We start from the raw sequence: 26,237 nt of genomic DNA on the forward strand, positions 1-26,237 counted from the left end.
GTCTTAGTGTTGTAGCGCAGTAGATGATATTAGTACACCACTTTTAAATCACACTTGTGTAATAATAATATTAGACTTTATTTTATATAGCACCCTTAAAGGTGGCTTCTCAAAGCGCTTTACTTTTTGTGGGTTCAGTCAGCAGAAAGAGGAGCAGTCGTGCAGGTACTTACGTGAAAACATAATTTTAAGGAACATATTAATTAATCAAGTAACATTCAAAGCAGTCAAAAAGATCACTTTCATTTTAAAGTTAAAACATTTCCAGTTTGTGACTGTCGAGATGGCACAGCTACAGCCTGGTGCTGACCCGTTCTTCGTGGTCCGGCTCTGATGATCTGTTATTGCATGCAGTCCCCAGGTCTGTGTTCCCATGGCAACGTGAGCTCTGCTGTGCAGTCTGGGAGACTAGTGAACAGAGAAACGCCGTACGAGAGGAACAGGACAGAACCTCACCAGACAGCAACTGGAATGTGGCGCAAAGCTCCAGCTGTAGAGTTTGTGCTGCTTCCAGCACAGGTCACGCACATTCGATTTTTTCTACTTAGTTAATTTTACTTTGAACTGTTCTTGACTTTCTGTAAAGTGCTTTGAAAACTCCTTTGCCTTTAAACACGCTTTATAAATAATAAATGTCAAACTACATCATTCTCTCTCTCTCAACACTCAATGCAGATAACGCTTGGTCATGAACTGCTTTTAATGGAATTAAGAGACAAAAAAAGCAAAGAAATAAGAACTGACCAGGAATCAAGGTATATCAAACAGGGTCATGAAAAATTAAAGGTTTATTTTGCTTCACATTTTTTAAACAAGGCAAAAAAACAAACTTACAAAACAATCTGAATAGACTACAGTCAAGTACAAACCTTCATGAGGCATTGATCTAGGACAGCGCCCCCTGCTGCTGAGACACCGAATGACTTCTCAGGCAGGGCACCCGCGAGGGAGGGAAGGAGAGCACAGAACTTATTTCATGAACTTGTCCTGCTGGTCCTGCAGGATCTTGGCAGAGGCCTTGGCGTCGTAGAAGAGCTCGTTAATCTCCTCCACATGCTCCCTCTCCACCCCCTCCCGGCCCTGCAGCCGGCCCAGCACGCTGGCCGGGGTCAGCAGCTGGACAGCGTACCTGCACCCAGACAGACAGACCAGTCAGCACAGATACACAGCCAGGCCAGCGTACCTGCGCCCAGACAGCCAGGCAGACCACCACTGCCAGGCTAGGCTAACACACAGATGGAGGCTGTATTTAACGTGAGCAGAGCTCCTACCTCAGAGTGGTCTTGGTACCAATCTCTCCGAGATGGTTCAGGGCCTCTTCACTGATACTGATCCCCTCTGTCTGCGCTCGAATCTTGATGATCTACAGACACACATACAGCGAGATGTACCGGTTTTAACTCTGAATACATTAAATGGAACCAGCAATGTCCACAAATCTCAGCAAATATGTTCAGACAGAACAATTTTAACCTGAGACAGGCAGAGTGGAAGAACAAGGGTTCGAGGTCGACCAGGGGGGGAGGCAGAGAGAGACAGCTGACCTGTTTCATCTCCTGGGGGGTGTAGAGCATCGTGCGGACGATCATCACGCGGTCCAGCAGGTCCAGGGGGATCCCGTGAGGGGAGGTGATGTCCTCAGTCCCCCTGAGAGAGAGAGCTGTTCACCCTGTGTGCCGTGCTGCGGGCAGGTCAAAGCTGAGGGAAGCTAGAGACGCCCGTTCAGCTCGCAGCATCCTCCCCTGTACCTCCCTCGACCCCTTAACCTCCCTCCTCCCCTGCACCTCCCCCTCCCTCATTCCCCCTGTTCCTCCCTCTGCACAGCCCTCTCCCTCCCTCCTCCCCCCTGATTCCCTCCCCCTCCCTCATTCCCTCCTGCACCTCCCCCTCCCTCCCCCTGCACCTCCTTCCTCCCTGTACCCCCCTGCACCTCCTCCTCCTTCATTCCCCCCTGCACCTCCTTCCTCCCTGTACCCCCCTGCACCTCCTTCCTCCCTCACCGGATGAGGCAGTTCCCGCGGTTGGAGGCGAAGACGACGATGGGAGCGATGGAGCTCTCCAAGGCACGGTGCAGGTAGGTGAAGCACTCAATGTCCAGCATGTGCACCTCGTCGATGAACAGCACCCCCGGCACAAGCTCCGCCACGCCCTGATCGATATATCTGTTCACAACCTTATTGATCTCCGCTCGCAGTTTGTCTGGGGAGGGGGACAGGCAGAGTCAGGAGATACGCGAATAAGAGCGCTGCAACTCCCAGCTCACAGCCCACTGGAGCTCAGCAGTGTGAGCCTGGTCAGTACCTGGATGGGAGACTCCTGGGAAAGCTAAGGCTGCTGCTGGAAGAGGTGTTAGTGGGACCAGTAGGGGGCGCTCACCCTGCAGTCTGTGTGGGTCCTAATGCCCCAGTATAGTGACGGGGACACTGCACTGTAAAAAGGCGCCGTCCTTTGGATGAGACACAAAGCCGAGGTCCTGACTCTCTGTGGTCATTAAAAACCCCAGGGTGTTTCTCGAAAAGAGTAGGAATGTTAACCGGGTATCCTGGCCAAATATCCCCCCTGGCCTTTACACATCATGACCTCCTAATAACCCCCCTCTCTGAACTGGCTTCATCACTCTGCTCTCCCCCCCACTGAGAGCTGGTGTGAGGAGAGGACTGGCGCAACTCCATTCAAAGTGTTTTACGCCTGGGTGTGTCCACATAGATGAGACGCAGACACGGCCAGAAGCAGAGGAAAACAAGGTCAGGCTGGCGTTACCTGTGATCTCTGTTTTCTTGGGCTTCATCAGCTGGCCCATCATGGACAGGATGTCCTGCCCCCCCTGCGGAGAGACGAGGGAGACATCAAGAGGCCACGGGGCACAAGACCGTGTGGGCGCCTGGCGATCGCGGCCGAGCACGGGACCGTACCTGCGGGCGAGCGTTGGCAATGTCGAGGTCGTGCAGCGTGACGTCCTGTATGATCTCCTTCTTCTTGTGGACGTCGCCCTTGGGCAGCGGCACGTACTCCTCCGCCTCCAGGTCAAACTCCGTGGCGAAGGTGTCGCAGCGACCCTGCCTCTGAGGGGGACAGGGGAGAGGGGGCGATCAGTACGGACACGGGCCAGACTGCGCAGTGCAGGCTCTGTGACACTCTCTCGCCCCGCAAGAAGACAGTGATAGGTATCACCCCTGACTGCCTTCCAATCTTCCTGCCTGACAGGAAGTGGAACTTCATTTACTTTAACAAGGGGCTAAATGGACGTAATGGCCTCCTCTCATTTGTAACTTGTCCTTATGTCTGTTTTCCTGTGCAGCCTCGCTGCTCACTGGCTCCCCCTAGAGGGCACCAGTGCTACGGGGCTGCGCTGGGATTTCGGAGTGACAGGGAGGGAGGCTCACAGGTGCGCAGAGCCCACGCCAGGCCGGCGAGTGACAGCCCCTCGCGGCGAAGATGAAAGGAGTGGGGGGCAGGAGACTGTCAACAGCTACAAATGTTACCTCTGACCCCCCTCGCGACCTGCTGTCTGGCAGCATGCCGGGCCCACCTGCGCTGAGCAAAGGGAGTGTCGACACGCCAGTCAGCACGGCACAGCGGGGAGCGCGCAGGGGAGCGGGACAAAGACACGGCACAGGACGGAGGCATCCGAGGGGCACGAGAGAATCCGTTCGGGAAGAAAGAGGAGAGCAGCTGGGGATGAGGAGGGGGAAATGAAAGCCTGGGGGGCGCTGGGGGACAGAGAGCCAGGCGCGGTGCTGGGGTTACCTTCACAGCTCCGCTGTTCGCCTCGATGTAGATGACGTCTCCCACCTCCACCCGCTCCTTCTGCAGGCTCTCGTAGATACTGGGGTCCAGCTGCAGACGGCACAACACATTGCAGACCTCAGCTATAACACCCATCGGTACTGGGGATCCCCTGTAAGCCCCTTAGCTTTGAAACCCATTAGTATTGGGGACCCACACTGAGCCCCTGAGCTGTGACACCAAGGGATACTGGGGATCCCACCCGCACTGAACCTTAGCTGTGACAACCATCCATATTGGGGACTCTACACTGAACCCCTTAGTTGTGACACCCAACAGTACTGGGGATCCAAAGCTGAGCCACCTGGCTGTGAAACCTGCCGGTTTGCAGGGCCCTTCCCTGGAGGCCCTCCTACACCCCAGTCAGTCTGGGGGTGCCCCGCCCGGCTGACCTTGAGCTGCTTGGTGCCCTTGGCCGTCTTGAGGCCGATGATGACGTGGCTGATGGTCTTGCCGTAGCCGCCCATGGGGTTCTCCGTCTCGCAGGGCGTCAGCTCCGTCACCTCGCCCTCGTACACCTCCTTTGTCTCCTTAATACGCAGGCCTGGGAGAGGAGCGCAAAGTTCGTGTCAGAGGGTGACCTGATCTCCCTACTCGTGCAGCAACACGTATGTGGAATCTGCGACACTCCGAACATCAGAACGCTTGCAAACGAGAGGGAAGCCATTGCACACTTAGAGCTCCTGTTTTCAAGATGTTTTGTTTTCCTGCGTCATCAGAACAACTCGATTAATGAGTCTGGGGTCCCTGGAACGTGACCTAGATGTGGTGGCGAGTCTTATCCGTGTCCCGTCTCTGGACAGAGCACCTTTGCTCGAAGAATTATGTTAAGCACGTCTGTAAACCTGTCTTGTGGCTTTGGAGTGAATCTAGCCAACACGCCTGAGAAGCGGCAGATTTCGTGTGCGGAGGCCATGCCGAGGCGAGGCTGACCGGGGCGCCGGCGAGTCACAGGGGCCTTTGTTGCCTCCTCTGTGAATCGGCCTCTGTCCCGCGCGAGGCGCAGGTGGTCGAGCGGGAGGAGGCAGGGGGGACAGAGACAGTGCGCACCTGTCAGTCCGCGCCGGCGCTATCGGGGCCCCCCGATCGCCTCGGTGACGAGCCCAGAATGTGGCGACTCTACGCGCCCCACAGTGGGCAGGGAAGTGGGGTGGGGGTGCGGACGTAGAAGATCCATTGCCACCGTCTCCATTTCCACACCTGCGACAGGTTATGTCAGCACCCTGCCAAACACACACACTGCCCCTTGTTCCCCCTGCCTGCCCGCGTCCGCAGCTGCCTCTCCCCCTGCCCCGCTCAGCGGGCCCGCGGAGGACCAGACAGAGCCGCGTCTGTTACAGGACAGCAGGCACCTGACACCTTCCCCCTGCTGCAGCAGGAAGGGCGTGAGTCTGCTCTGAGAAGACGCCAGATACCGGGCTCCGGCCTCTCCCCCCCCTGCGGAATTCACACGCGGGCGACCTGACAACCCCGCCGCACAGAGCAGAGCTTGTTCTGCACATTTGCATCACCGGGAAACGTCTTTGAAGACGTATTTGAGGATCAACATGGACAACACCAAAAAAAAAAAAAAAAAGGATTTGTGCACTGAAATCAAAACAAAAGGAAAATGATTCAGGGGTGAATTTCAAAGCACTGTGTGGCCACAGCATTGCACAGGCTTATATCTTGCGGTGTATATCACTGGGGTCATGAGAGGTGTTATTTCTCTGTGCTGCTCACCCAACCCTCCCTACTGACCCCTGTGACCCCCATGACCCGGTCTCACCGATGGCCCTGCGGAAGTTCTCCATGAGCACCTCGGTCTTCTTGATCTCCGTGGAGTACACCTCACTGCCCACCATGGGGCAGAAAGGCACCTTGTTCCCCAGCTCCTGAGCCATGGCCAGTGCCAGAGCAGTCTGTCAAGAGAGAGGGGCAACGTCCAGTAAGCACCAGATAGGTCCGAGCTTATCAAAGCTACAACTTAGAACAGATCCTTCTATAACAGAGTAACAGGTTAATCAAACAGGTTGTACAAACAAGCGTACACACAAGAGACAAATGCATTCACGCACAAACATGTTAACTGCACACAATTGCTCCAGTCCACAAGGGCCACAGGTCAGGCCGAGAAGCACGGCATGCTGGGAGCAGTAGTGCCTGACACCACTCAGGTTTCTGCCGGAAAGCTCGTTCAGTTCGCACTCATGTCAGCTGTCGGGTTAAGGGAAGGAAAACATGGCTACGGAGCTGATAATATTATAACGCTAAATGTATATATAACAGATATGTATGGATTTATCATGGTGGGTAGAGAGAGAATCCTGCTCCTACAAAAACCTTATGTTTCCATTTTTGCCCCATTCTGTTAGTACACAGGGTGCTGCTGCTGTGATCTCCAGTTCTCCCCCCAACAGTTACCTTCCCAGTTCCTGGGGGTCCGGCCAGCAACACCGCCCTGCCGGCCATCTTCTTGCAGCGGATCAGTTCCACGATGATGCCGCAGGCCTGAAAGAGAAAAGGTGGCAGTTCAGTTCCAGTCCACGAGCAGAGGAGGGGAAGGAGTAGGGGAGGGAGTGGACAGCCCACGCAGGGGGAAAGACGAGAGGACGAGAGGCACAGAAAGCAGACTGGCCGTTCCTCGCCTCTTCGTACCTGCTCTGTCCTTCCTCTCCTGTGCCCTGTTTGCGGGTTTCCCTCTCTCCCTCATGACCGGAGAAGGCTCCACAGCTAAAAAGCTGAGTTTCTTCTCTTTGCCCTTCTGTCTGGAACGAACCTTTACCTGTGTATTCGGGCCCGACACACGGCTGCAGAGAAGTGCTAACAGCCCCAGAGAGAGACAGCCCTGACAACATGAGATGTGCTGTGTGGAGCTTTGACCTACAGCAACACAGGACCCTGGAGCTGCAGGAAACTTGGGGGGGTTGGAGTGGTGCCAGACACGGACGGGGGTCTGAGTAACTGCATTCGCCCCAGTAAAAAGCACAGCTGAGACGCCCCCTGGAGGACGGCGGCTGACCACACACCCGCACACTCCGTGTTCCGCTACACTGCCACCGGCTACGTCTGAGAAGCCTGGCCCGATAAAAAGGAAGTATTTTAACCCACCCTAACCCTTCAATGAGTAAACCTCAGAGCATCCAATTTTCAGAGTCTGCTATTCAAACACACGCCAGGTAAACACGGCTACAGAGGACCTTTCTACAAGTGTGCACGACATTGTAACCCAAGCAGACGTCCCCTGAATACAGATAAAAGGGCTTCGCTGGTGACTTGGTGTATTCCATTTAGAGACAAGCAGCTGGGAATGATCATCCGCAAACCGCGAGCCCCCGGGCCCTGTAAACGTCAATGTGCTGGACGCGGCGCCGGTACCTCTCTGGCGTTCTCCTGGCCCACCAGCCCGGCGGCAGCCTGCTTCGCCATCCCGGCCTCGTCCAGCCCCAGGCCCTTGACATGGCTGTGCGTAGCGATGCGCTGGGTTTTCGTGGTGCTCTTCACTTCCTCGATCTTCATGCCTGGACACACGGTTCAAATCGTTCCGGCGGCTCTGAAACCTGGGAGACTCCTTACTGCGTGATGCTGGACGGTTAACGCCGGCGCGCGTTTCCATGTGGGTAACCAAGGAGGTGGAGGAAGTTCCGCCCTCTCTGTCAGCGGCTTTCCAGTCGCAGCTCTGATTGGTCAGATTTACGGAGACCTGTACAGTGATTGGATAGGGATGGTGTCTGTCTAACAGACGTCCTTTGACCCCGCTCAACTAGTGTTTTGTCGGCAGGATTTCTTTCCGCTGGTGTTGCTCCGCTCGCCGTCCCCATGGAAACCAAGCGTTTGGTTTTAGAGAAAAATACATTAAACTACAATAATTACAACCAATCCTGCTCATCGTTATTACACGCAACACGTTCGTTTTAAAGAAAATAATTGTGAAGATGAAACTACAATTTGTATAAGAATGATCTTATTGTAAATATCATGCCTTTTATCTCAAATTACTACTGTTCTACTGCGTTAAAAATTTAGTAAAAGTACAAGTTAAATAAGGCGTTAAAATGAAGTACATTTTAAAAGCAGATTACATGGGCTTATCAAACACATCTATAGGGGAAAGAAGCCACTCGACATATTTTAAGCTATCTCTTTTACTGCTTTTAACAATGACGTTTGTGTAGGATAGGAGGTTTAAACAAACCTCATAGTCAGGGCAGTCATCTGCACTGCTGCTGGTACTGGTACAGCAGAAACACAACAAACATGTTCGCCATCGGTGTTTCACAACGGAATGGGATAGTTGCTACACCGGAAGTGTAGTTTTTCCTGCGGGAGACAGCGCTGGAGTTCTGCAGGAGTTCCGAGAAATTGTGTTGCTTGATTAATTATCGCAGCGGCAACAACAGAAGAGAAACGCGGAAACGGGCAGGGTTCGTGTTTGAATCGCCGGGGCCCACATTAGTAAGTTAAACCCGGCAACGTGTGGGTCTGCGGCAGGGCAGAGTCCAGTTGAGCAATCCGGGGATGGCTGCGATGGCCGGCTCGGCGGAGGGCGACGGCACCGCGACCCTGAACTTCAACGTGGGTGTGCTGGGCCATGTGGACAGCGGGAAGACCTCGCTGGCCCGGGCGCTGAGCAGCACCGCGTCCACGGCGGCCTTCGACAAGAACCCGCAGTCCCGGGAGCGGGGCATCACGCTGGACCTCGGCTTCTCCTCCTTCTCGGTGGAGCTGCCGGAGCACCTGCGGGAGCAGTGCCGGGAGAGGGGCTTCAGCCGCCTGCAGTTCACCCTGGTCGACTGCCCGGGGCACGCCTCGCTCATCCGCACTATCATCGGGGGTAAGATAGTGGCGTGCCGACAGTGCGAAGCCTCTCGCTGCTAACTCTGGGCCTCCTAAGCTGTGTCTGCTGCCTTTGATCTGCACAGCTGGTGCAAGTCCTGCAGCTCCGCAGCGTGCAAGTTAGGAAAAGGCGACTGCGTGCCTGGTGTCCCGGACCGGACCGGATTAGACCAGTGTCCAGCTGCTGTCCGCTTCCCGGCGAGAGCAGCTGAGCTGCCGTAGTTCATTCCCCAGGCGATGCCGGTCTCGCATGTCAGTGCTGTGGCCCCTCTACAACCTCAGCTGCTCTGCAAGTTCCAATGCTAGTTTCGTAACTGCTGTTTTAAAGATGAATCCCGGGCGATGCCCTTCTGTTACTGCCGTTGACAAATACTGGCGAGGGGCCGTCGGTCGAAGATCTGAATTTTCTTTACATTTCAGGGCAAAGCTTAATGTCAGAACCAGTGGAGAGCCGCACAGGTGTGCGTCAGCGTCATCTTGCTGCAGGGTGTCTCTTGGGTCGAACCGGGTCCCTGTGTTGTGGGGTCGAACGCGAGGTCTGGCTCACTTTGCAGAGCTGTGTTGTGCTGCAATGCCAGCTGTCACCAGACGGTGGCACTGTTGCACTGCTATTGCAGAGAAAGCCTTGAGTTCATACGAGGGCCGCATCCAAGCGCGTACAGACTACCGGCCGTCTTGAGCCGCAGTCCGTCGCTCTTGCACGCGGGTCTTAACTCCACCGTTCTTTTAGGATTTTCATCAAGACATGTGCGTTTGCCTAGGCTGCAGTCAGGCCTGGGCTGTAGCTCCCCTTAACCATTTAGCAGCTTAATCACCCTGTAACTCCCAGCTCACAGCCCACTGGAGCTCAGCAGGTGTGAGCCTGGTCAGTACCTGGAGGGGAGACTCCTGGGAAAGCTGAGGCTGCTGCTGGAAGAGGTGTTAGTGGGGCCAGTAGGGGGCGCTCACCCTGCAGTCTGTGTGGGTCCTAATGCCCCAGTATAGTGATGGGAACACTACACTGTAAAAAGGAGCCGTCCTTTGGATGAGACACAAAGCCGAGGTCCTGACTCTCTGTGGTCGTTAAAAAACCCAGGGCGTCTCTCGAGAAGGGTACGAATGAGACCGGGTTTTCTGGCCAAATTTCCCACTGGCCTATACCCATCATGACCTCCTAATAACCCCCCTCTCTGGACTGGCTTCATCACTCTGCTCTCCTCCCCACTGAGAGCTGGTGGTGGGGAGCGGACTGGCGCATTGTCCAGGAGGGGTGCACACTGGGGGTGCTGGAAGGGATCCCCATTACCTGTGAAGCGCTGTGAGTGGAGTGTCCAGAAAAGCGCTATATAAGTGTCAGGATTTATTAAAAAGCCGTATCCAGGAGCTCCTCTCCTGTGACACTGGCCGCAGGACTCTGGAAGGAGACAGACCTTCCCGGAGGAGAGTTACAGCAATTCCTCCCGGAGGAGCAGACTTCCTTGCTGGCTGAGCTGTGTGAATTCAGTCCCCCTCTCTCCTCTGGGTTTCGTCTTGATGTTGTTTTCTTTTCCTCTTCGTGGATGTCGGGAGCAGCCGATGCTTCCTGTAACAGGAGACGCGGAGAGGCGGAGGGAGAGTGGCTCTAGTGTAAACAGCGTCCGGGGCTGCCGCGCGGATGAATGCGGGGCTGTGTGTGCGCGCGGCTCGGCAGATGATCTTAATTAGGGCCGGAGGAGTCGGTGGATGAGTTTGGGCACTTCCTCCCGGAGAGAGGGGACACGTCCAGGAGAGCTTGCGTGCTCCGTCCGTCTCTCCCTCTCTCCTCTCACCTGCACAGACGCACTCTCTCACACCTGGGAACCAGTGTCCGTTCAACACCTCAAATAAGAATTCTGCTCCAGAGCCAAATTGTGTTACAGCAGAGCAATGCCTGTGTCTAGTCATGTTTGACATTCCTGTATGCGATACCTGTGTGCAGGTGTGTTACAGTGGTGTGTGTGTTACCTGTGTCCAGGTGTGTTTCAGTGGTGTGTGTGTGTGTTACCTGTGTCCAGGTGTGTTTCAGTGGTGTGTGTGTGTTACCTGTGTCCAGGTGTGTTTCAGTGGTGTGTGTGTGTGTTACCTGTGTCCAGGTGTGTTTCAGTGGTGTGTGTGTGTGTTACCTGTGTCCAGGTGTGTTTCAGTGGTGTGTGTGTGTGTTACCTGTGTCCAGGTGTGTTTCAGTGGTGTGTGTGTGTGTGTGTGTTACCTGTGTCCAGGTGTGTTTCAGTGGTGTGTGTGTGTGTGTGTGTTACCTGTGTCCAGGTGTGTTTCAGTGGTGTGTGTGTGTGTGTGTGTTACCTGTGTCCAGGTGTGTTTCAGTGGTGTGTGTGTGTGTGTTACCTGTGTCCAGGTGTGTTTCAGTGGTGTGTGTGTGTGTTACCTGTGTCCAGGTGTGTTTCAGTGGTGTGTGTGTGTGTTACCTGTGCCCAGGTGTGTTTCAGTGGTGTGTGTGTGTGTTACCTGTGCCCAGGTGTGTTTCAGTGGTGTGTGTGTGTTACCTGTGCCCAGGTGTGTTTCAGTGGTGTGTGTGTGTGTGTGTTACCTGTGCCCAGGTGTGTTTCAGTGGTGTGTGTGTGTGTGTGTTACCTGTGCCCAGGTGTGTTTCAGTGGTGTGTGTGTGTGTGTGTGTGTGTTACCTGTGCCCAGGTGTGTTTCAGTGGTGTGTGTGTGTGTGTTACCTGTGCCCAGGTGTGTTTCAGTGGTGTGTGTGTGTGTGTGTGTGTTACCTGTGCCCAGGTGTGTTTCAGTGGTGTGTGTGTGTGTGTGTTACCTGTGCCCAGGTGTGTTTCAGTGGTGTGTGTGTGTTACCTGTGTCCAGGTGTGTTTCAGTGGTGTGTGTGTGTGTTACCTGTGTCCAGGTGTGTTTCAGTGGTGTGTGTGTGTTACCTGTGTCCAGGTGTGTTTCAGTGGTGTGTGTGTGTTACCTGTGTCCAGGTGTGTTTCAGTGGTGTGTGTGTGTTACCTGTGTCCAGGTGCCCAGATCATCGACTTGATGATGCTGGTGGTGGACGTGACGAAGGGCGTGCAGACGCAGACGGCGGAGTGCCTGGTGATCGGGGAGATGACGTGTCCACGCATGGTGGTCGTCCTGAATAAGACTGACCTGCTCCCTGCGGCCAAGAGGCAGGCCACCATCGACAAGATGACCAAGAGAATGCTCAAGACCCTGGAGAACACCAGGTACTGCCAGGCTCAGGTGTGTTCTCGGATCCTCCTGTGGTGGACTGAGGCTCAACTTCTAGAAAACATGACCTTCCAGTTTTGCAGATATCCTGGACATGTTAAACTGCGATTGTAATCTACCTAGGGACAAACGCTGATGTACTCTCTTAATAATTTAAGTTGCATTTTTAATTATTTTATTTTCTCGGGCAGATTCCAGGGCTGCCCTGTGATCGCTGTGGCAGCCAAGCCGGGGGGTCCTGAGGCCCCCGACACCGAGCTGCCCCAGGGAGTGCCTGAGCTCATCGAGGTATGGCAAGCGGGGAGGGAAAAAAACAATAATGCACAGACTTTTAAGATTTGTTATCTAGTTGTGAAGGGGAACAAACAAGCAAATTCTTAGAAAGGAATGTAAGAATAAGACTCATGGTACACCAGGGGCTGACAGTTGTTCAGTAAAATACAAAAATTCAAAAATATGTATTTGCAGGCCAAGAGAGATGCATTCTTTATTTAGGGCTATAATGGATTGCCATTGATCTGGTGTGACCCCCCCATCCCCTTGTGTCACCCCACCCAGCTGCTGAAGGCCCAGGCATACCTTCCTCACAGAGACCCGTTGGGGCCCTTCCTCATGGCGGTGGATCACTGCTTTTCCATCAGGGGGCAGGGCACCGTCATGACGGGGACTGTCCTGCAGGGGGCAGTGTCGCTCAACGACGGCATCGAGATCCCGGCCCTGAAGGTAAGCGTGGGAGGGAAAGAGCCCGACCCTGCTGGCCAGGGCCAAGAGTGAGGAGAGTGCACGACCCCATTAGCGATAGACCAGCCAGTAATCACTCCAGCACCCGCCACAGACAGGCCTCTGACCGGCGGGCAGGTTTAAAGGGAGAGGGTGCGGATGGGGTCACTTTCATTTATGTTTCAATTGGGTTACAAAAATATTTACTCAAGTCAGAGGGGTTCTCTGTCCCTCAGAGAAAGGACAGGCTTTACAGCCCGGTGCTGTTCCACTGCAGAGCTTAAAATCCCCCCCACCCCTCAGCTCTTCTGCAGCTCAGACTGCCAGACGAGCGACTGGGCGTCTCTCGCTGTCCCCCTGACCTCCCGATCGCTGAAAATCACATTCCTCATCGCAGCGCGCCCGGGCTCTGTCAGGCCACGTGTGTCCGGTGACAACAGGGTCCTTGGAGCTCAGTGGTAACAGATGAGAAGTGGCTTGGGTGGGCTGGGTTTTGAAAGAGCAGTGCACAGGTACTGTGGTTTCTTCATTCGTTCAAGTGAACAAACGCGCAGGTTCTTTCTTTGTTCTTTAGTGCACACCAGTAGTGGGACTATTTAGTCCCGGGCCTCTTGTCTGTTGGGCCCATTCTCTTGCCAGTGGTGTCAGTTGTGCAGTGGGTGTGTGTCTCTGTGGTTGTGCTGGTCAGTGGTGCCAGTGTCTGTGCTCGTCAGCTATACCGGTGCCCCTGTGTGTGTGTCTGTGCTTGTCAGCTGTACCAGTGTGTGTGTGTGTGTGTGTGTGTGTGTGTGTGCGCTCATGCTATACCAGTACTCCTGTGTGTGTGGTTCTGGAGATGGCAGTGTGTGTGTGATTGTTTGGTCTGCAGCCCTAATTAGATTGCTGTAATGTGTTTCCTAATGGGCTGGGGCAGCAGGGCTGACCCAGGCTTGTCGGAAGTTCAGAAGTTGACAGAGATTTAACTGGGGGGGGTTGTCGTACGGCACCCTGCTAATTCAGACCAGATGCATTCCAACACTCTGTGCTTGCAGCTCTAACAGCCTCTTGGACTGAGAGACAGAGCCCGTGGGACCGTGACTGGTCCCTGCGTCTGTCTGTCTGTCTGTCTGTCTCGGTCGCGAATTTCTACAAAAAACGATTGTAGTTCTTGGCACTGTGATGAAGGTGCGTTTCGCAGGTCAGCCACCCTGAATGAGCTCTGGATGTATTTCTGCAGAGCTGTCACTGGGTGGCAGCAGATACTTGTTTTGAAAAGGGCTTGTGGCTCGTTCTGCTCCCACACTCTCACCCTCACCTCTCTTCGTCTCTCTGTCACCGCAGAACGACCGAGCACAGAGAAAATTACCTGCCGAGAATGGGGCCTGTCTGTTGTGCCTCAGTGAGTGTGTCTTAGTGTAAGTGTGTCAGTGTGTTTGTCAGGGTGCGTCTGTGAATGTGTCAGCAAGTGTGTGTTAGTAGTGTGCATCAGGCTGTGGGTGTTAGTGTACATATATGTGTGAGTCAGTGAGTGTGTTGTTACATTGGTGACTTTATGTTCATTTTAGTAGCTTTGCTGTCTCACATGGCTGTGCGGTGTGTGTGTGTCTGTGAGTGCAGGGAGCAGCTTTGCTGTGCAGGTGAGGCAGTGACATCTGGAGCAGTTAATTCCTCTCCACGGTAACGGACAGGCATGGAGCCGCAGGCTAATCCTACCTTGTCCTCGACCTGTGCGTTCGGCTTTTAATTCTGGAGATGGATGTAGATCTCTTGGAGAGCAGCACCTTCCTGCCTGTACCCCTGTACCCCACTACAGTACAGACCCCACCGGATACTTGTACCCCACTACAGTACAGACCCCACTGGAGACACATACCCCTGTACCCCACTACAGTAGAGACTGCAGTACTGGGGACACGTACCCCTGTTCCCCCCTACAGTACAGACCCCACCGGGGACACGTGCTCCTGTAGGTAACGGTGTGCTACAGGAAGGTCTACAAGTGCTCATTCCCTCTCCACCTCCCCCCCCAGGTGACCCGGAAGGTGAAATCGCTGCAGATGTTCCGCAGGGCGGTCAGCCGGGCGATGCAGGGAGACAGGGTGGGCGTGTGCGTGACGCAGTTCGACCCCAAGCTGCTGGAGCGGGGTGTGGTGTGCACCCCGGAGTCCCTGCGCACGCTGCACGCCGCCGTCGTCTCCGTGCGCAAGATCGGGTACTACCGCGGCGCGCTGCCCACGCGGAGCAAGTTCCACATCACCATCGGCCACGAGACCGTCATGGCCAGGGTCACCTTCTTCGGCCCCGCCCCCGCCGAGGCAGGCCCCGCCCCCGCCGGGGCAGGCCCCGCCCACAGCTTCTCCTTCGACAGGGACTACCTCTTCCAGGAGGAGTACGTGACCGGCCAGCCAGGGGCGGCGGGGGAGGCCCCTGACCCGGAGCAGTGGGCGCTGCTGGAGTTCGAGAAGCCGGTCACGTGCCCGCCGCTCTGCCTGGTGATTGGCTCCAAGCTGGACACGGACATCCACGCCAACACCTGCCGCCTGGCGTTCCATGGGCGCCTGCTGTGCGGCTTCGAGGACCGGGGGTACGCCGAGACCGAGCTGCCCCGTCTGCGGATCTACAAGACCAAGCAGAGGGAGGGTCAGGTGGAGAGGGTGGGTGCTCCAGTGGAGCTCGTCTGTCAGCTAAGTGAGCGAGTTTCTGCTACCTCTCTCCAGCCTCAGTGTCTTTGTCCTCCTCCTCCTCCTCCGCAGTGCCGGCTCGCCTCCTCTTGAATCCTCGAGGCTCGTCCCGGGTCTGAGAGGTTTGAATCGGACTGTTGCAGGAGCGGCTGTAGCTCCGCAGAGGCCCGGGGGTTCTGTGGGCGCTGTGGGCCCGGGACGGCCTGAACGTGCTGTGGGCCGGTGGGGGGGGCAGTGCACAGGCCCGCGGGCTGTTGGCTCCCTGACGCCGGCGCTGCCCGCCCGCCTGTCTGCGCCCGCACCTGTTGGGACACACCTGACTGGCACAGGAATCCCACACACCTCCAGCTCGGGGCAGGAAGGTGGTGGAGCAGAGCCTCACACTCCGCGGCCCCTGCTTTGTTTTCATTTTCGGCATTCCTGTCTTCCACTGTTCCCCGTCCACCTCCCGCTCCCCGTATCTTCTCATCTTCCTCTGCCTGGGCTTATCTCTCCTGGCCGGCTTCTCGGTCTGCCCCCCTGTTGCTCTGTCGGTGTCCCCCCTGCCTCCCCACCCTCCTCTGTTCGTGTGCACTGGGGTGTCACCTTGTCTGAACTGGGGCCCCGGCTGGGCTGGCAGGCAGGCTGCGGTTCGGGGTGCTTCGGGGTGCCGCTGCCCTCCGTCTGGCCTCCCTGCAGCTCCCCTGACCTCAGTGGGTGTCCAGGGCAGCGGTGTGTCACCTGGGCGGGGCAGCAGTTCAGCGGAGAGTGAGACAGAGTGAGACGGGCCCCTTCCTGTATGAACAGTATGTCCAGTCGCACGAGATTATAAGCGCCAGGGACTTGTTTCGGCCTGGTCTCTCCCATGATCCTCTCGAGCTCTGGGGGTCGTGGGTCCGGGAACTGGGTGTCCAATCCTGCTCTGGGGGACCTGTCTCCTTGCTGCAGGTCTGCAGACATCACTCACGCGTGTTTGCGCGTAGCGTGTCGCGCACAGCCGGCTCCTGCTCTATTTGCGGAGCCGGCGCTGGGTCTGTCCGGGAGACCAGGGCTCTGGGACAAGCGGGCTGGCCGAGCTGTGGAGATTCTGGGGCTCATCAGCTTGACCTTCCTGGGGCTCGTGGGCGTCGGCTCTCTTCCCTGCCGGAGAGTCAGGAACCACAACCAAGCTTGAGCTTCTCGCTGGGAGCCGGGTTTGTGGATGAGATATCGCGATGAGCTCTGGCAACTCCCCCGCCGGGGACTGGGAGCGGAGGAACCAAACAGCCCCCCCAGAGCACCAGACGTCCTGTGGTTGCGCCTCGCTGCGCCAGGTCAGGTGGGCCGCGCGGGCGGCTGTCCGGCAGACCCCTCTCTGTCACGGCCCTGCGGATGAGTCCCAGCGGCTGCCCCTGGGTGGGAGCTTGTCTCTGCTCTGTCTGCTCGTCTTGGGGCGCCGCCAGCCGTCCCATTAGCCTGGGACCTGTCGAGACCGGGAGGTCTTGTGGATGTTTTAGACCAGTCTCTAGCGCTGCCGCCTTTCATCTCCGGGCCCCCCGGCCTCCCTGCGAGGAGACACCGAGTCTCCGCTCCCACGTTCAGCCTCTGGCGCGATGCAGGTCGCTCTCAGACACCCTGAACCGCCGCGCGGTTCCTCAGCAGATGAGCAGGGTGCGAACGCAGGAGCAGTGTGAGTTTTGGGTGTGGGGGGGGGAGTGTAGTGATTTTGGACAGATGTGCTTTTGCGATCCTGGCAGGGATAGTTAGTGAATACTGGCGATGCAGAAGGCTGATGAAGAGCTGAGGGCAGCCTGCAGAGGGCGGAGCAGTCGCACAGCAGTAAAGCGTCTAGGAAGTGGAGAGACACGCAGTCTGACAGCACCTGGGTCGAGCCCCGGCCGCGCCGGGTAGCTGCCGGTCCAGGCTGGAGGAGGAAGGCATGCGAATGTGCGTTCTCTGAATTTTTTTTGCCTTTTTGATGTTTATTTATGTTTGAAATGGCAAAGCGTGTGACGTCCTTATCGGCAAGTTTGAGACCGGTGCGTCACGCGGCCCGATGGAGAGAGAGGCGGGGAGGCGTGGAGATAAGCACAGAGCACGTGAAGCATGCCAGCGAGGCAGACGACAGCAGGCCGCGAGCTGGAGGGTCTGGCCCGACCCAGTCCAGACTGAAAGAGGCACCAGTGTTTGTGACGGGGGTGCTCTTCAGGGTGTGGCTGCGTAGCGTGTTCAGTGTATCGAGCTGGCCAGCTTTGACACACGTGACAGGGATACGATGCTGCACCAAGTACAGAGTGGAGAAGGTGCAAGCGGCCGAGTCTGTCTGTCCAGGGTGGTGTGTGTCATGCAGGGCCTGACTCGGATGCTGCTCTGTGCGAGGGGTGGTTTTATTGTGGTTGGGTTTTGTATGCAGAATTGCCCTACTCCCCCCACCCACTGCTCAGGTCTGTCTCTGCTGCCCCACAGGTGACTGACGACTACACCGTGATCGGCCGGAACCTCTTCAAAAAGGAGACCAACCTTCAGCTGTTTGTGGGGTTAAAGGTCACGCTGTCGACGGGGGAGACGGGGGTCATCGAGGGAGGTTTCGGGCAGAGCGGCAAGTTCAAGATCCGAGTGCCAGGTGAGGGGCGCAGGGTCTGGGGTGTACTGCATATGGTGCACCCCATCTCTCAGGTCACACAACATGGGGCACCCCACTTGTTTCTGTGGAGAGCTCGCGTGCCATGAATTACAATTGCTGTTATATCTGCAGGGCAGCGAATAACTTTTAGAAGAACCAGTGAGCCCTTGTCTTTGGTGTTGTCTGCAGGGGTCTGGAGTGAAGATCCAGCCGTTCCTGTCTCTCCCTGTGTTCTCCAGGAGTTCTGTCTCTGTTCCTCTTTTCCTCTCTGGGTACCCTCCTGTGTCTCCCTCTATCCCCTCTCCCGCTGCCCCCCTCTTGCCCCGCGTCTGGATCAGTGTGTATCCAGGATGTGGTGAGAAATCGTCGGCCCGGAATCCTGAATCCGATTTCCGAGAGCATTCTTGAAATTCCGCTTTGGGAATTCTGCCCTGGGAATTCTGTCGGGTTCCGGGGGAAGTCTGCCTTTTTGTTTATTTTAGCTTTCTATGATTAAAGTTTTACATTTGAAAATAATAATATAAGACCGTTGATATGTAAATAAAGGTGCCTTGTCGGTTTATTTTCTCAGTCTTAGATATTTAAGAATAACTCTGAAGAGCACAGCGTTATTATATGTATTAATTACTGTTATTGTTCCTCCGGTACATGTCTCCTCCGCTACAAATCTGCTGTAATACGATCAGTCAGATGGAGCCTTGAGGATGGAGCTCGGCCCAGGCGATCTCTGCTGGTCATCTCCAGGTGCCCGATCAGCAGGGAGATCTCTGTTACAGGTTTAATAGCTTGCACAGGCGTTCAGCTTAAAGGATGTGTCAGAAGGGAATTTCCTTGGTGCTCCATATAGCATGTATGGTATTTTAATTTTATTTTTCATTTTCTCTTCAAAGCTTGTTGGGAGAAATTTTCCTTCCAGATTGGTTGCTGTTACCTTTCCAAGGTTTCTGGTACAAAGGATTATGTAATGTTTTGGACAGAATACCTTTGTGGTATGTTTAAATACTCATTGCGTTGATGTGCACATGTGTATTTTCGGATTAGCCGGTCTGTGTTTTTTTGGGAGAGTTACAGCCGCCTGTCACATCAGGACAGCAGAGAGGAGCATACTGTTCGCACCCACACTGTGGGAAGGATAGAAGGCAAGAAAGGAGAGGAGGGATGTCTTGTCCGTCTGGGCCCTTGTGGAGAGAGCTAATGTGAGAATCAGCAGAAGGAAGTTCTATGTGACTGAGTCCTTTTCCCTGTTCTGTTCTGCTGGGTAACCCTGTTTCCCTGGAAATGACTAAACAGACTTTCAGACTCATACTGTATTACACAGCAGTCTGATCCGCTCCAGGTGTGACAGTGTTGTCAGACTCCCAGTGCACAGCAGTCTGATCTGCTCCAGGTGTGACAGTGCTGTCAGAGAGGCTCCCAGTGCACAGCAGTCTGATCCACTCCAGGTTTTGCCAGCTACAGAGTGTAGCAGATTTGTGTAATTCTGTGAGTAGGTAAGAAACATTTAGGACCTCAAAGCTGTTTCTCACTAGAATCCGGGTATTGGCCGTTCCAGACTCCTGCAATCCTTTGTGTAAAGACATGGCTCAGTTCTACTGTCATGTAGCTCCCGCTTGTGTCCTTGAGCTCACCTGCTGGCTCTTGTTTGTGAAGTGCAACACCAAGCTGAGTCTGTCAAGCCCTCTGAGGCTTTTGATGACTTGGATCTGGGCTCCTCTTCTGTGTCCAAGCAGAGTCGCTGCAGACCAGAGCTCAGGCTTCAGACATCGGGGCAGGGCTGTGCAGCTGTTCCCCTGGACTGTGGGGGGGTGGGAAGAGGGGTGGTGATTCACATACAACCCCCCCCCCCCCCCCCCGGTTCCGTACTTTGTGTTTCGGGGGAGATCTACAGTTGCAGAGGGGGACTCTTGTAATTAACCTGTGCAAAACCACAGGGACCCCTTTAAATGACTCGCTGTCAGCTGTCGGGAAGTGAGCACGCACACGCCAGCGCTGCCCCCTCCCCCCGGCCCAGACAGGCCATGGGGCTTGTCCCACCAGGAACCCCCCAGCCGCCGGGGGTCACCGTGACCTCCACTTGACCCCTCTCACCTTCCAAAGGAAATAGGAAAATGCTGGAAAGCATTTAAACGACAGGAAAGTTCAAGTGAAATCTGGGGAGGCAGACGTCGCTGGGAGCGGAGCTCTCCTCCGTTCGGGACGGGGAGCAGGAACAGGGGGGTTCAGCCTGGGAGACCTTCTCCTTGCCTGCTGCACCTTCCAGGACTGGGATGAATGAAGGGGATGCGTGAGTGTCACCAGCCCCCTCTGTGCCGGACAGGGAACCCCAGGGGCTGTCCTGGAGCAGAGGGGTGCTGGCCAGGGACAGTGGGGGGCTGTCCTGGAACAGAGGGGTGCTGGCCAGGGACAGTGGGGGGCTGTCCTGGAATGAGGGGTGCTGGCCAGAGACAGTGGGGGGCTGTGCTGGAACAGAGGGGTGCTGTCCAGGGACAGTGGGGGGCTGTCCTGGAATGAGGGGTGCTGGCCAGAGACAGTGGGGGGCTGTCCTGGAACAGAGGGGTGCTGGCCAGGGACAGTGGGGGGCTGTCCTGGAATGAGGGGTGCTGGCCAGAGACAGTGGGGGGCTGTCCTGGAGCAGAGGGGTGCTGGCCAGAGACAGTGGGGGGCTGTCCTGGAATGAGGGGTGCTGGCCAGAGACAGTGGGGGGCTGTCCTGGAACAGAGGGGTGCTGGCCAGGGACAGTGGGGGGCTGTCCTGGAATGAGGGGTGCTGGCCAGAGACAGTGGGGGGCTGTCCTGGAATGAGGGGTGCTGGCCAGAGACAGTGGGGGGCTGTCCTGGAACAGAGGGGTGCTGGCCAGGGACAGTGGGGGGCTGTCCTGGAATGAGGGGTGCTGGCCAGAGACAGTGGGGGGCTGTCCTGGAGCAGAGGGGTGCTGGCCAGAGACAGTGGGGGGCTGTCCTGGAATGAGGGGTGCTGGCCAGAGACAGTGGGGGGCTGTCCTGGAACAGAGGGGTGCTGGCCAGGGACAGTGGGGGGCTGTCCTGGAATGAGGGGTGCTGGCCAGAGACAGTGGGGGGCTGTCCTGGAATGAGGGGTGCTGGCCAGAGACAGTGGGGGGCTGTCCTGGAACAGAGGGGTGCTGGCCAGGGACAGTGGGGGGCTGTCCTGGAGCAGAGGGGTGCTGGCCAGGGACAGCGGGGTGCAGGGAAGTTGAAGTCCGTGTGTCCCCACCCTTTCCCTCCCCTGAGCCGTGACCCCAGCAGGGTGTGCAGCGTGCGTCTCCCTGCCTTGTTTCTTGTTGTTGTTGCTCTCGTTCTGCCTCTCTGCTCCTGCTGCAGCCCCTGGGTGCTGCGATCAAAGGTAGTGTTGTGAATGGAGCCCCGAGAGAGACAGGGGAGCGCTGTCCCGGCTCCGAACAGCGCTGGCCTTTGAAGAGCTCCCTCCCCCGCCCCCCACAGCCCCGCCACAGAGATGGCACTGTCATCACTCCGCCACCCCCCTCCTCCCTGACCCCTGCCTCATCCCCGCGGCCCCCCGGCACCAGCAGCCTGGCACCAGACAGTTATCTTAGCCCTGAGGGCCCAGAGCAACCGGGAGGGTCACAGCAGGGTAAGGGAGAGGAGAGGAGGAGGAGGAGGGGAGAGTGATGGGAGGGGCAGAACGAAGGAGGAATGTACAGTAGCTGAGGAGCAGAGCTGCACTTCCTGCTGCTCTTCTCCATTGTGCAAGAGGACTCGAACCCTCGTTCATAGGGGGGTCATATCCCTTCTGTGTTCAGTAGCTCAGGGTCCGAGTGCTGGGCTGCAGTGTGTTCAGCAGCTCAGTGCTGGGCTGCAGTGTGTTCAGCAGCTCAGTATCTCAGTGCTGGGCTGCAGTGTGTTCAGCAGCTCAGTATCTCAGTGCTGGGCTGCAGTGTGTTCAGCAGCTCAGTGTCAGTGTGCAGGTCTGCAGTGTGTTCAGCAGCTCAGTAGCTCAGTGCAGGGCTGCGGTGTGTTCAGTAGCTCCATGTCAGTGTGCAGGTCTGCAGTGTGTTCAGCAGCTCAGTATCTCAGTGCAGGGCTGCAGTGTGTTCAACAGCTCAGTGTCAGAGTGTTGGGTGCAGTGTGTTCAGTAGTTTAGGAGTTGTTGGAGTTAAGCCGTTTAGTTGATAATGGACAAGGTTGGTTTTTATGTATTTGTTCTCTTTAGCGAACGTGTTGGCAATGAATTTGAGGAGCTTTAAAGAGGCGCTGAGATAGCAGGAGCTGTGTGCTGTCCCCCCTGCTGACAGAAATAATTACCGGCAGCTCTGTTTGTGTTTGATGCCCATGGAAACAAACAAAAGAGGAGAAAGGCAGCGCTAGCGTTCGTCTTGCGAGACACTGACCTGTGCTTTTAAAAAAGAGAAACTGCTCTTCATTTTAATTAAGCTTTTTCATGACAGGCAGAGGAGGAGAGACAAGAGAAGAAGTTAAAAGGGAAATCATTTTTGAAAGTTGCTGGTTTGTTCTTCTTTTCTACTCTGGTTTTGTCCTGGCTGTCGAGGGATTAGCCTCAGTGTCCCGTGTGCAGGACGCTGTGGTCCGCTCGAGACTGGGGTTCGTTCCCCAATTTTAAACCCTAGCTCCCCGTTTCCCGTGCCCTGTTAACAGCCCAGACACTCCCTCAGTCCGCAGGTTCTGCAGCAGCTGGGAGCAGCTCTCGGACCGGTCCGGTCCATTTCAGAGCAGAATTGGAATGAAACACCGGCGAGACTGCCCCGGGTGTCTGTGCTGCCCCCTCCTCGCCCTCTCCCTGACTGCTGGGGAGCCCCCCGGCTCCCGGGCCCGCCACGCTGTCTGTGCACATTCCTGCGGCGACCCGGCCCGATACGGAGCCTGTCTGCCTGGCGGGGCCGGGCATGCGGGCCCCCGGCGCCAGCGGCCTCCCTGGAATCCACCGCCAGGCCCCGCGGCTGCAGGCGTGGCCTGGCACAGCCTGGCACGGCTCGTCACGCCTGCCGGCGCCCGCGCTGGCGGTGTCTCTGCACGCTCGCAGGCGCCTCCCCTCTCCGGGGTCGTGACCTTGTGACTGAAGGCCACGCTCCTGTCAAGAGCACACAGCAGGGAGGCCCACCCGAGAGGGCCCGCCAGCCGCCCTGGGGCTCCCTGGGCCATGTTCAGGAGCTGCAGTCAGGCCTGTCCTGTCTCCAGGAGTACAGCCAGTACGTCCGATCGCTGATCCTGACAGGGCATGCGTCTCCTGTGGGACAGGACCCCACAAATGATGGGGTCCAATTAGATGAGAGACACCCCACTCCTCCAGTCAGAGCCCCCAGTGTGTCAGTGAGACACCCCACTCCTCCAGTCATCCTTCCAGTCTGCTCGTTTTAGTCGTCAGTAGCTACAAGGAACTCCGTTCTGGCACAAACCTGAAAGAGGCCAGGATATCGGCTTCAACAGCCTGGCTGGGTGGGTTATTCCAGCCTCCCACAACCCTCTGTGTGAAGGGGTGCGTCCTGGTCTCGGGATTAACCGCTGTTCCACGTAGTCCTCCTGTTCCTTCTCAATCGGTGTCTCCTTGTCTCACTAGATCTTCCTCCCTGTCCCTGTGCGTCTGTCCTGCAGGGGGGCTGGGCCCGGAGACCCGGCAGCTGCTGGCCGCCATGTCGAAGAGGAAGCCGAAGAGCGGCGGCCAGGGGGAGGAGCCCCGAGCAGACGCCCAGCCAATCGGCGTCCTCCTCTGCTTTAAGAGATACGTCTTCGACCCCCACAAGAAGATGGTGCAGTCCTGACCCCCCTCCTGCGCCCCCTCGCTGCTCGGACAGCGGAACCGCTCAGCTGGCTTCTGTGTTGACGCGTAGCGGGGGGCGTGCCGGGGTTTTTAACTTCCCCTGCGTGCACCTGCGCCTGCCCCGCCGTCCTTCAGCCCTCTGGAACCCGAGTGAAAAACACTTTCCCTGGGCTGCGCTGGTCAGGCCTCAGGAGCAGAGGTTCGAATCGCAGCTGGGGCTGTGCTGATGTACCTCAGATACCCCAGACTGCCCCAGTAATGCACCCAGCTGTGCGCCCAGGACCAGTTGCAAGTCTCTTAGCTGAAGAAATTAATAACTTAGTTACAGTCAGAAAAAGAAAAGTCAAACTGATAAATTGAGAAAAGCTTTATAGAATTGAGTGACAGATTTATCTTGGGGCTCTGAATGATCTTGGTTTGAATGATTACTTATCTGGTTTCATATTTTGCAGAGATGTTATGCAAAAAGACAAAAATTTGTGAAACTTATACTAATATAAAATAAGATCAGATCAATAAAACCCTGGGTTTGGCAAACTACAGATTGAAAAAGTGATAAAGTGAGCTGTCACTGTCGTACTCTTCCTCCCTCTCTCTCTCAGCTCTACCCACTGTCCCACACTGCCTCTCTCCCTCTCTCGGCTCTACCCACTGTCCCACACTGCCTCCCTCTCTCAGCTCTACCCACTGTCCCACACTGCCTCCCTCTCTCTCAGCTCTACCCACTGTCCCACACTGCCTCTCTCTCTCAGCTCTACCCACTGTCCCACACTGCCTCCCTCTCTCTCAGCTCTACCCACTGTCCCACACTGCCTCCCTCTCTCTCAGCTCTACCCACTGTCCCACACTGCCTCCCTCTCTCAGCTCTACCCACTGTCCCACACTGCCTCCCTCTCTCTCAGCTCTACCCACTGTCCCACACTGCCTCCCTCTCTCTCAGCTCTACCCACTGGCCCACACTGCCTCCCTCTCTCTCAGCTCTACCCACTGTCCCACACTGCCTCCCTCTCTCTCTCGGCTCTACCCACTGTCCCACACTGCCTCCCTCTCTCTCAGCTCTACCCACTGTCCCACACTGCCTCCCTCTCTCTCAGCTCTACCCACTGGCCCACACTGCCTCCCTCTCTCTCAGCTCTACCCACTGTCCCACACTGCCTCCCTCTCTCTCTCGGCTCTACCCACTGTCCCACACTGCCTCCCTCTCTCTCAGCTCTACCCACTGTCCCACACTGCCTCCCTCTCTCTCTCGGCTCTACCCACTGTCCCACACTGCCTCCCTCTGTCTCTCAGCTCTACCCACTGTCCCACACTGCCTCCCTCTCTCTCAGCTCTACCCACTGTCCCAGACTGCCTCCCTCTCTCTCTCAGCTCTACCCACTGTCCCACACTGCCTCTCTCTCTCGGCTCTACCCACTGTCCCACACTGCCTCTCTCTCTCGGCTCTACCCACTGTCCCACACTGCCTCCCTCTCTCTCTCTCAGCTCTACCCACTGTCCCACCCCATGTACACTCCATGTGTGTGCGGGTGTCTGTGTGTGTACACTCCATGTGTGGGCGGGTGTCTGTGTGTACACTCCATATGTGTATGTACACTCCGTGTGTGTACACTCCATGTGTGTGCGGTAGTCTGTGTACAGTGTGTGGACACAACACATGCATCTGTGTCAGATTGTCAGTCTTCTCATCTCTGGTTTCCCCTGATAGAAAATAGATAAATACCTTTCAGGACGTAACAGGAGACGAAGCTGCTGTGACTGGCACAGGCCCTTCAGATGGCAGAGCGCCATTAGAGAGATAAGGCTTATCTTACTGTGTCCGCAAATCCAGACTTTGATTGGCGCCGAGTTTGCAGTTCATATATATTTGATTGATAAGCTAAAATGAGAGAAGGGGAGAGAGCGATGACAAGGAGAAAACTGTATCCGCTGGGAAAACTCCGATCCGCTGTGCGATAAATTAACATGAGATCTAAAACATCGGCCATTCCTTACAAATATCCACTGCTTTACACACAGATACACTGCTTTACACACAGATACACTGCTTTACACACAGATACACTGCTCACTACTACACACACACTGCATTACACACAAATCCACTGCTCACTACTACACACACACTGCATTACACACAGATGCACTGAGCACTACTGCACACACACTGCATTACACACAGATACACTGCTCACTACTGCACACACACACTGCATTACACACAGATACACTGAACACTACTGCACACACACACTGCATTACACACAGATACACTGAGCACTACTGCACACACACTGCATTACACACAGATACACTGAACACTACTGCACACACGAACTGCATTACTCACAGATACACTGAACACTACTGCACACACACACTGCATTACACACAGATACACTGAGCACTACTGCACACACACACTGCATTACACACAGATACACTGAACACTACTGCACACACACACTGCATTACACACAGATACACTGAACACTACTGCACACACGAACTGCATTACACACAGATACACTGAGCACTACTGCACACACACAGTTCTCAGAGAGACGAGTGCCTCTGACAGACACACACATTATCGTGACAAGGGGACCGGTTCCCGAGTGGCCGGGAGGGAGAGCTCTGGCGAGTCGCTCAGCGAGTGTGTTAGAGTGCTCAGTGCTCTCTGTCCCCAGCGGCTGGAGGCCCTTATCTGCAGCAAGAGCAGGAGATAAGGAGCAGCCGAGGG

General features: G+C 55.9%; 2 protein-coding genes across 5 annotated transcripts; one reads left to right on the forward strand and one right to left on the reverse strand.

Moving 5' to 3' along the window:
* Window positions 1–770: 770 nt before the first annotated feature.
* Window positions 771–7,421, reverse strand: ruvbl1 (RuvB-like AAA ATPase 1). Its single transcript, XM_069189656.1, has 11 exons — window positions 7,144–7,421; window positions 6,190–6,276; window positions 5,555–5,687; window positions 4,179–4,330; window positions 3,748–3,837; window positions 2,913–3,062; window positions 2,761–2,824; window positions 2,001–2,199; window positions 1,545–1,647; window positions 1,272–1,363; window positions 771–1,129 (listed from the first exon to the last, which is right to left on the reverse strand). Exons 1-11 carry the CDS (start codon window positions 7,282–7,284, stop codon window positions 970–972), a joined length of 1,371 nt encoding a protein of 456 aa, XP_069045757.1. The 5' UTR covers window positions 7,285–7,421; the 3' UTR covers window positions 771–969.
* A 532-nt stretch (window positions 7,422–7,953) lies between these two features.
* Window positions 7,954–24,148, forward strand: eefsec (eukaryotic elongation factor, selenocysteine-tRNA-specific). 4 transcript variants are annotated; one of them, XR_011189512.1, is made up of 8 exons: window positions 7,954–8,599; window positions 11,574–11,781; window positions 11,977–12,073; window positions 12,344–12,508; window positions 14,515–15,138; window positions 17,590–17,746; window positions 17,936–18,490; window positions 23,332–23,402. XR_011189512.1 is itself a non-coding variant. In XM_069189653.1 (7 exons), the coding sequence occupies exons 1-7, from the start codon at window positions 8,284–8,286 to the stop codon at window positions 23,722–23,724; spliced, it is 1,995 nt and encodes a 664-aa protein (XP_069045754.1). In that variant the 5' UTR covers window positions 7,955–8,283; the 3' UTR covers window positions 23,725–24,148. The 4 variants fall into 4 exon arrangements, 3 of the variants coding, with proteins under 3 accessions (XP_069045755.1, XP_069045754.1, XP_006631128.3); XM_069189653.1 differs by lacking the exon at window positions 17,936–18,490 and having other exon boundaries at window positions 7,955–8,599; window positions 23,297–24,148; XM_006631065.3 differs by lacking the exon at window positions 17,936–18,490 and having other exon boundaries at window positions 7,956–8,599; window positions 23,332–23,598.
* Window positions 24,149–26,237: the final 2,089 nt, after the last annotated feature.

This window comes from Lepisosteus oculatus, chromosome 4, assembly GCF_040954835.1.
Source record: "Lepisosteus oculatus isolate fLepOcu1 chromosome 4, fLepOcu1.hap2, whole genome shotgun sequence".
In the NCBI taxonomy this organism is placed as follows: Eukaryota; Metazoa; Chordata; class Actinopteri; order Semionotiformes; family Lepisosteidae; genus Lepisosteus; species Lepisosteus oculatus.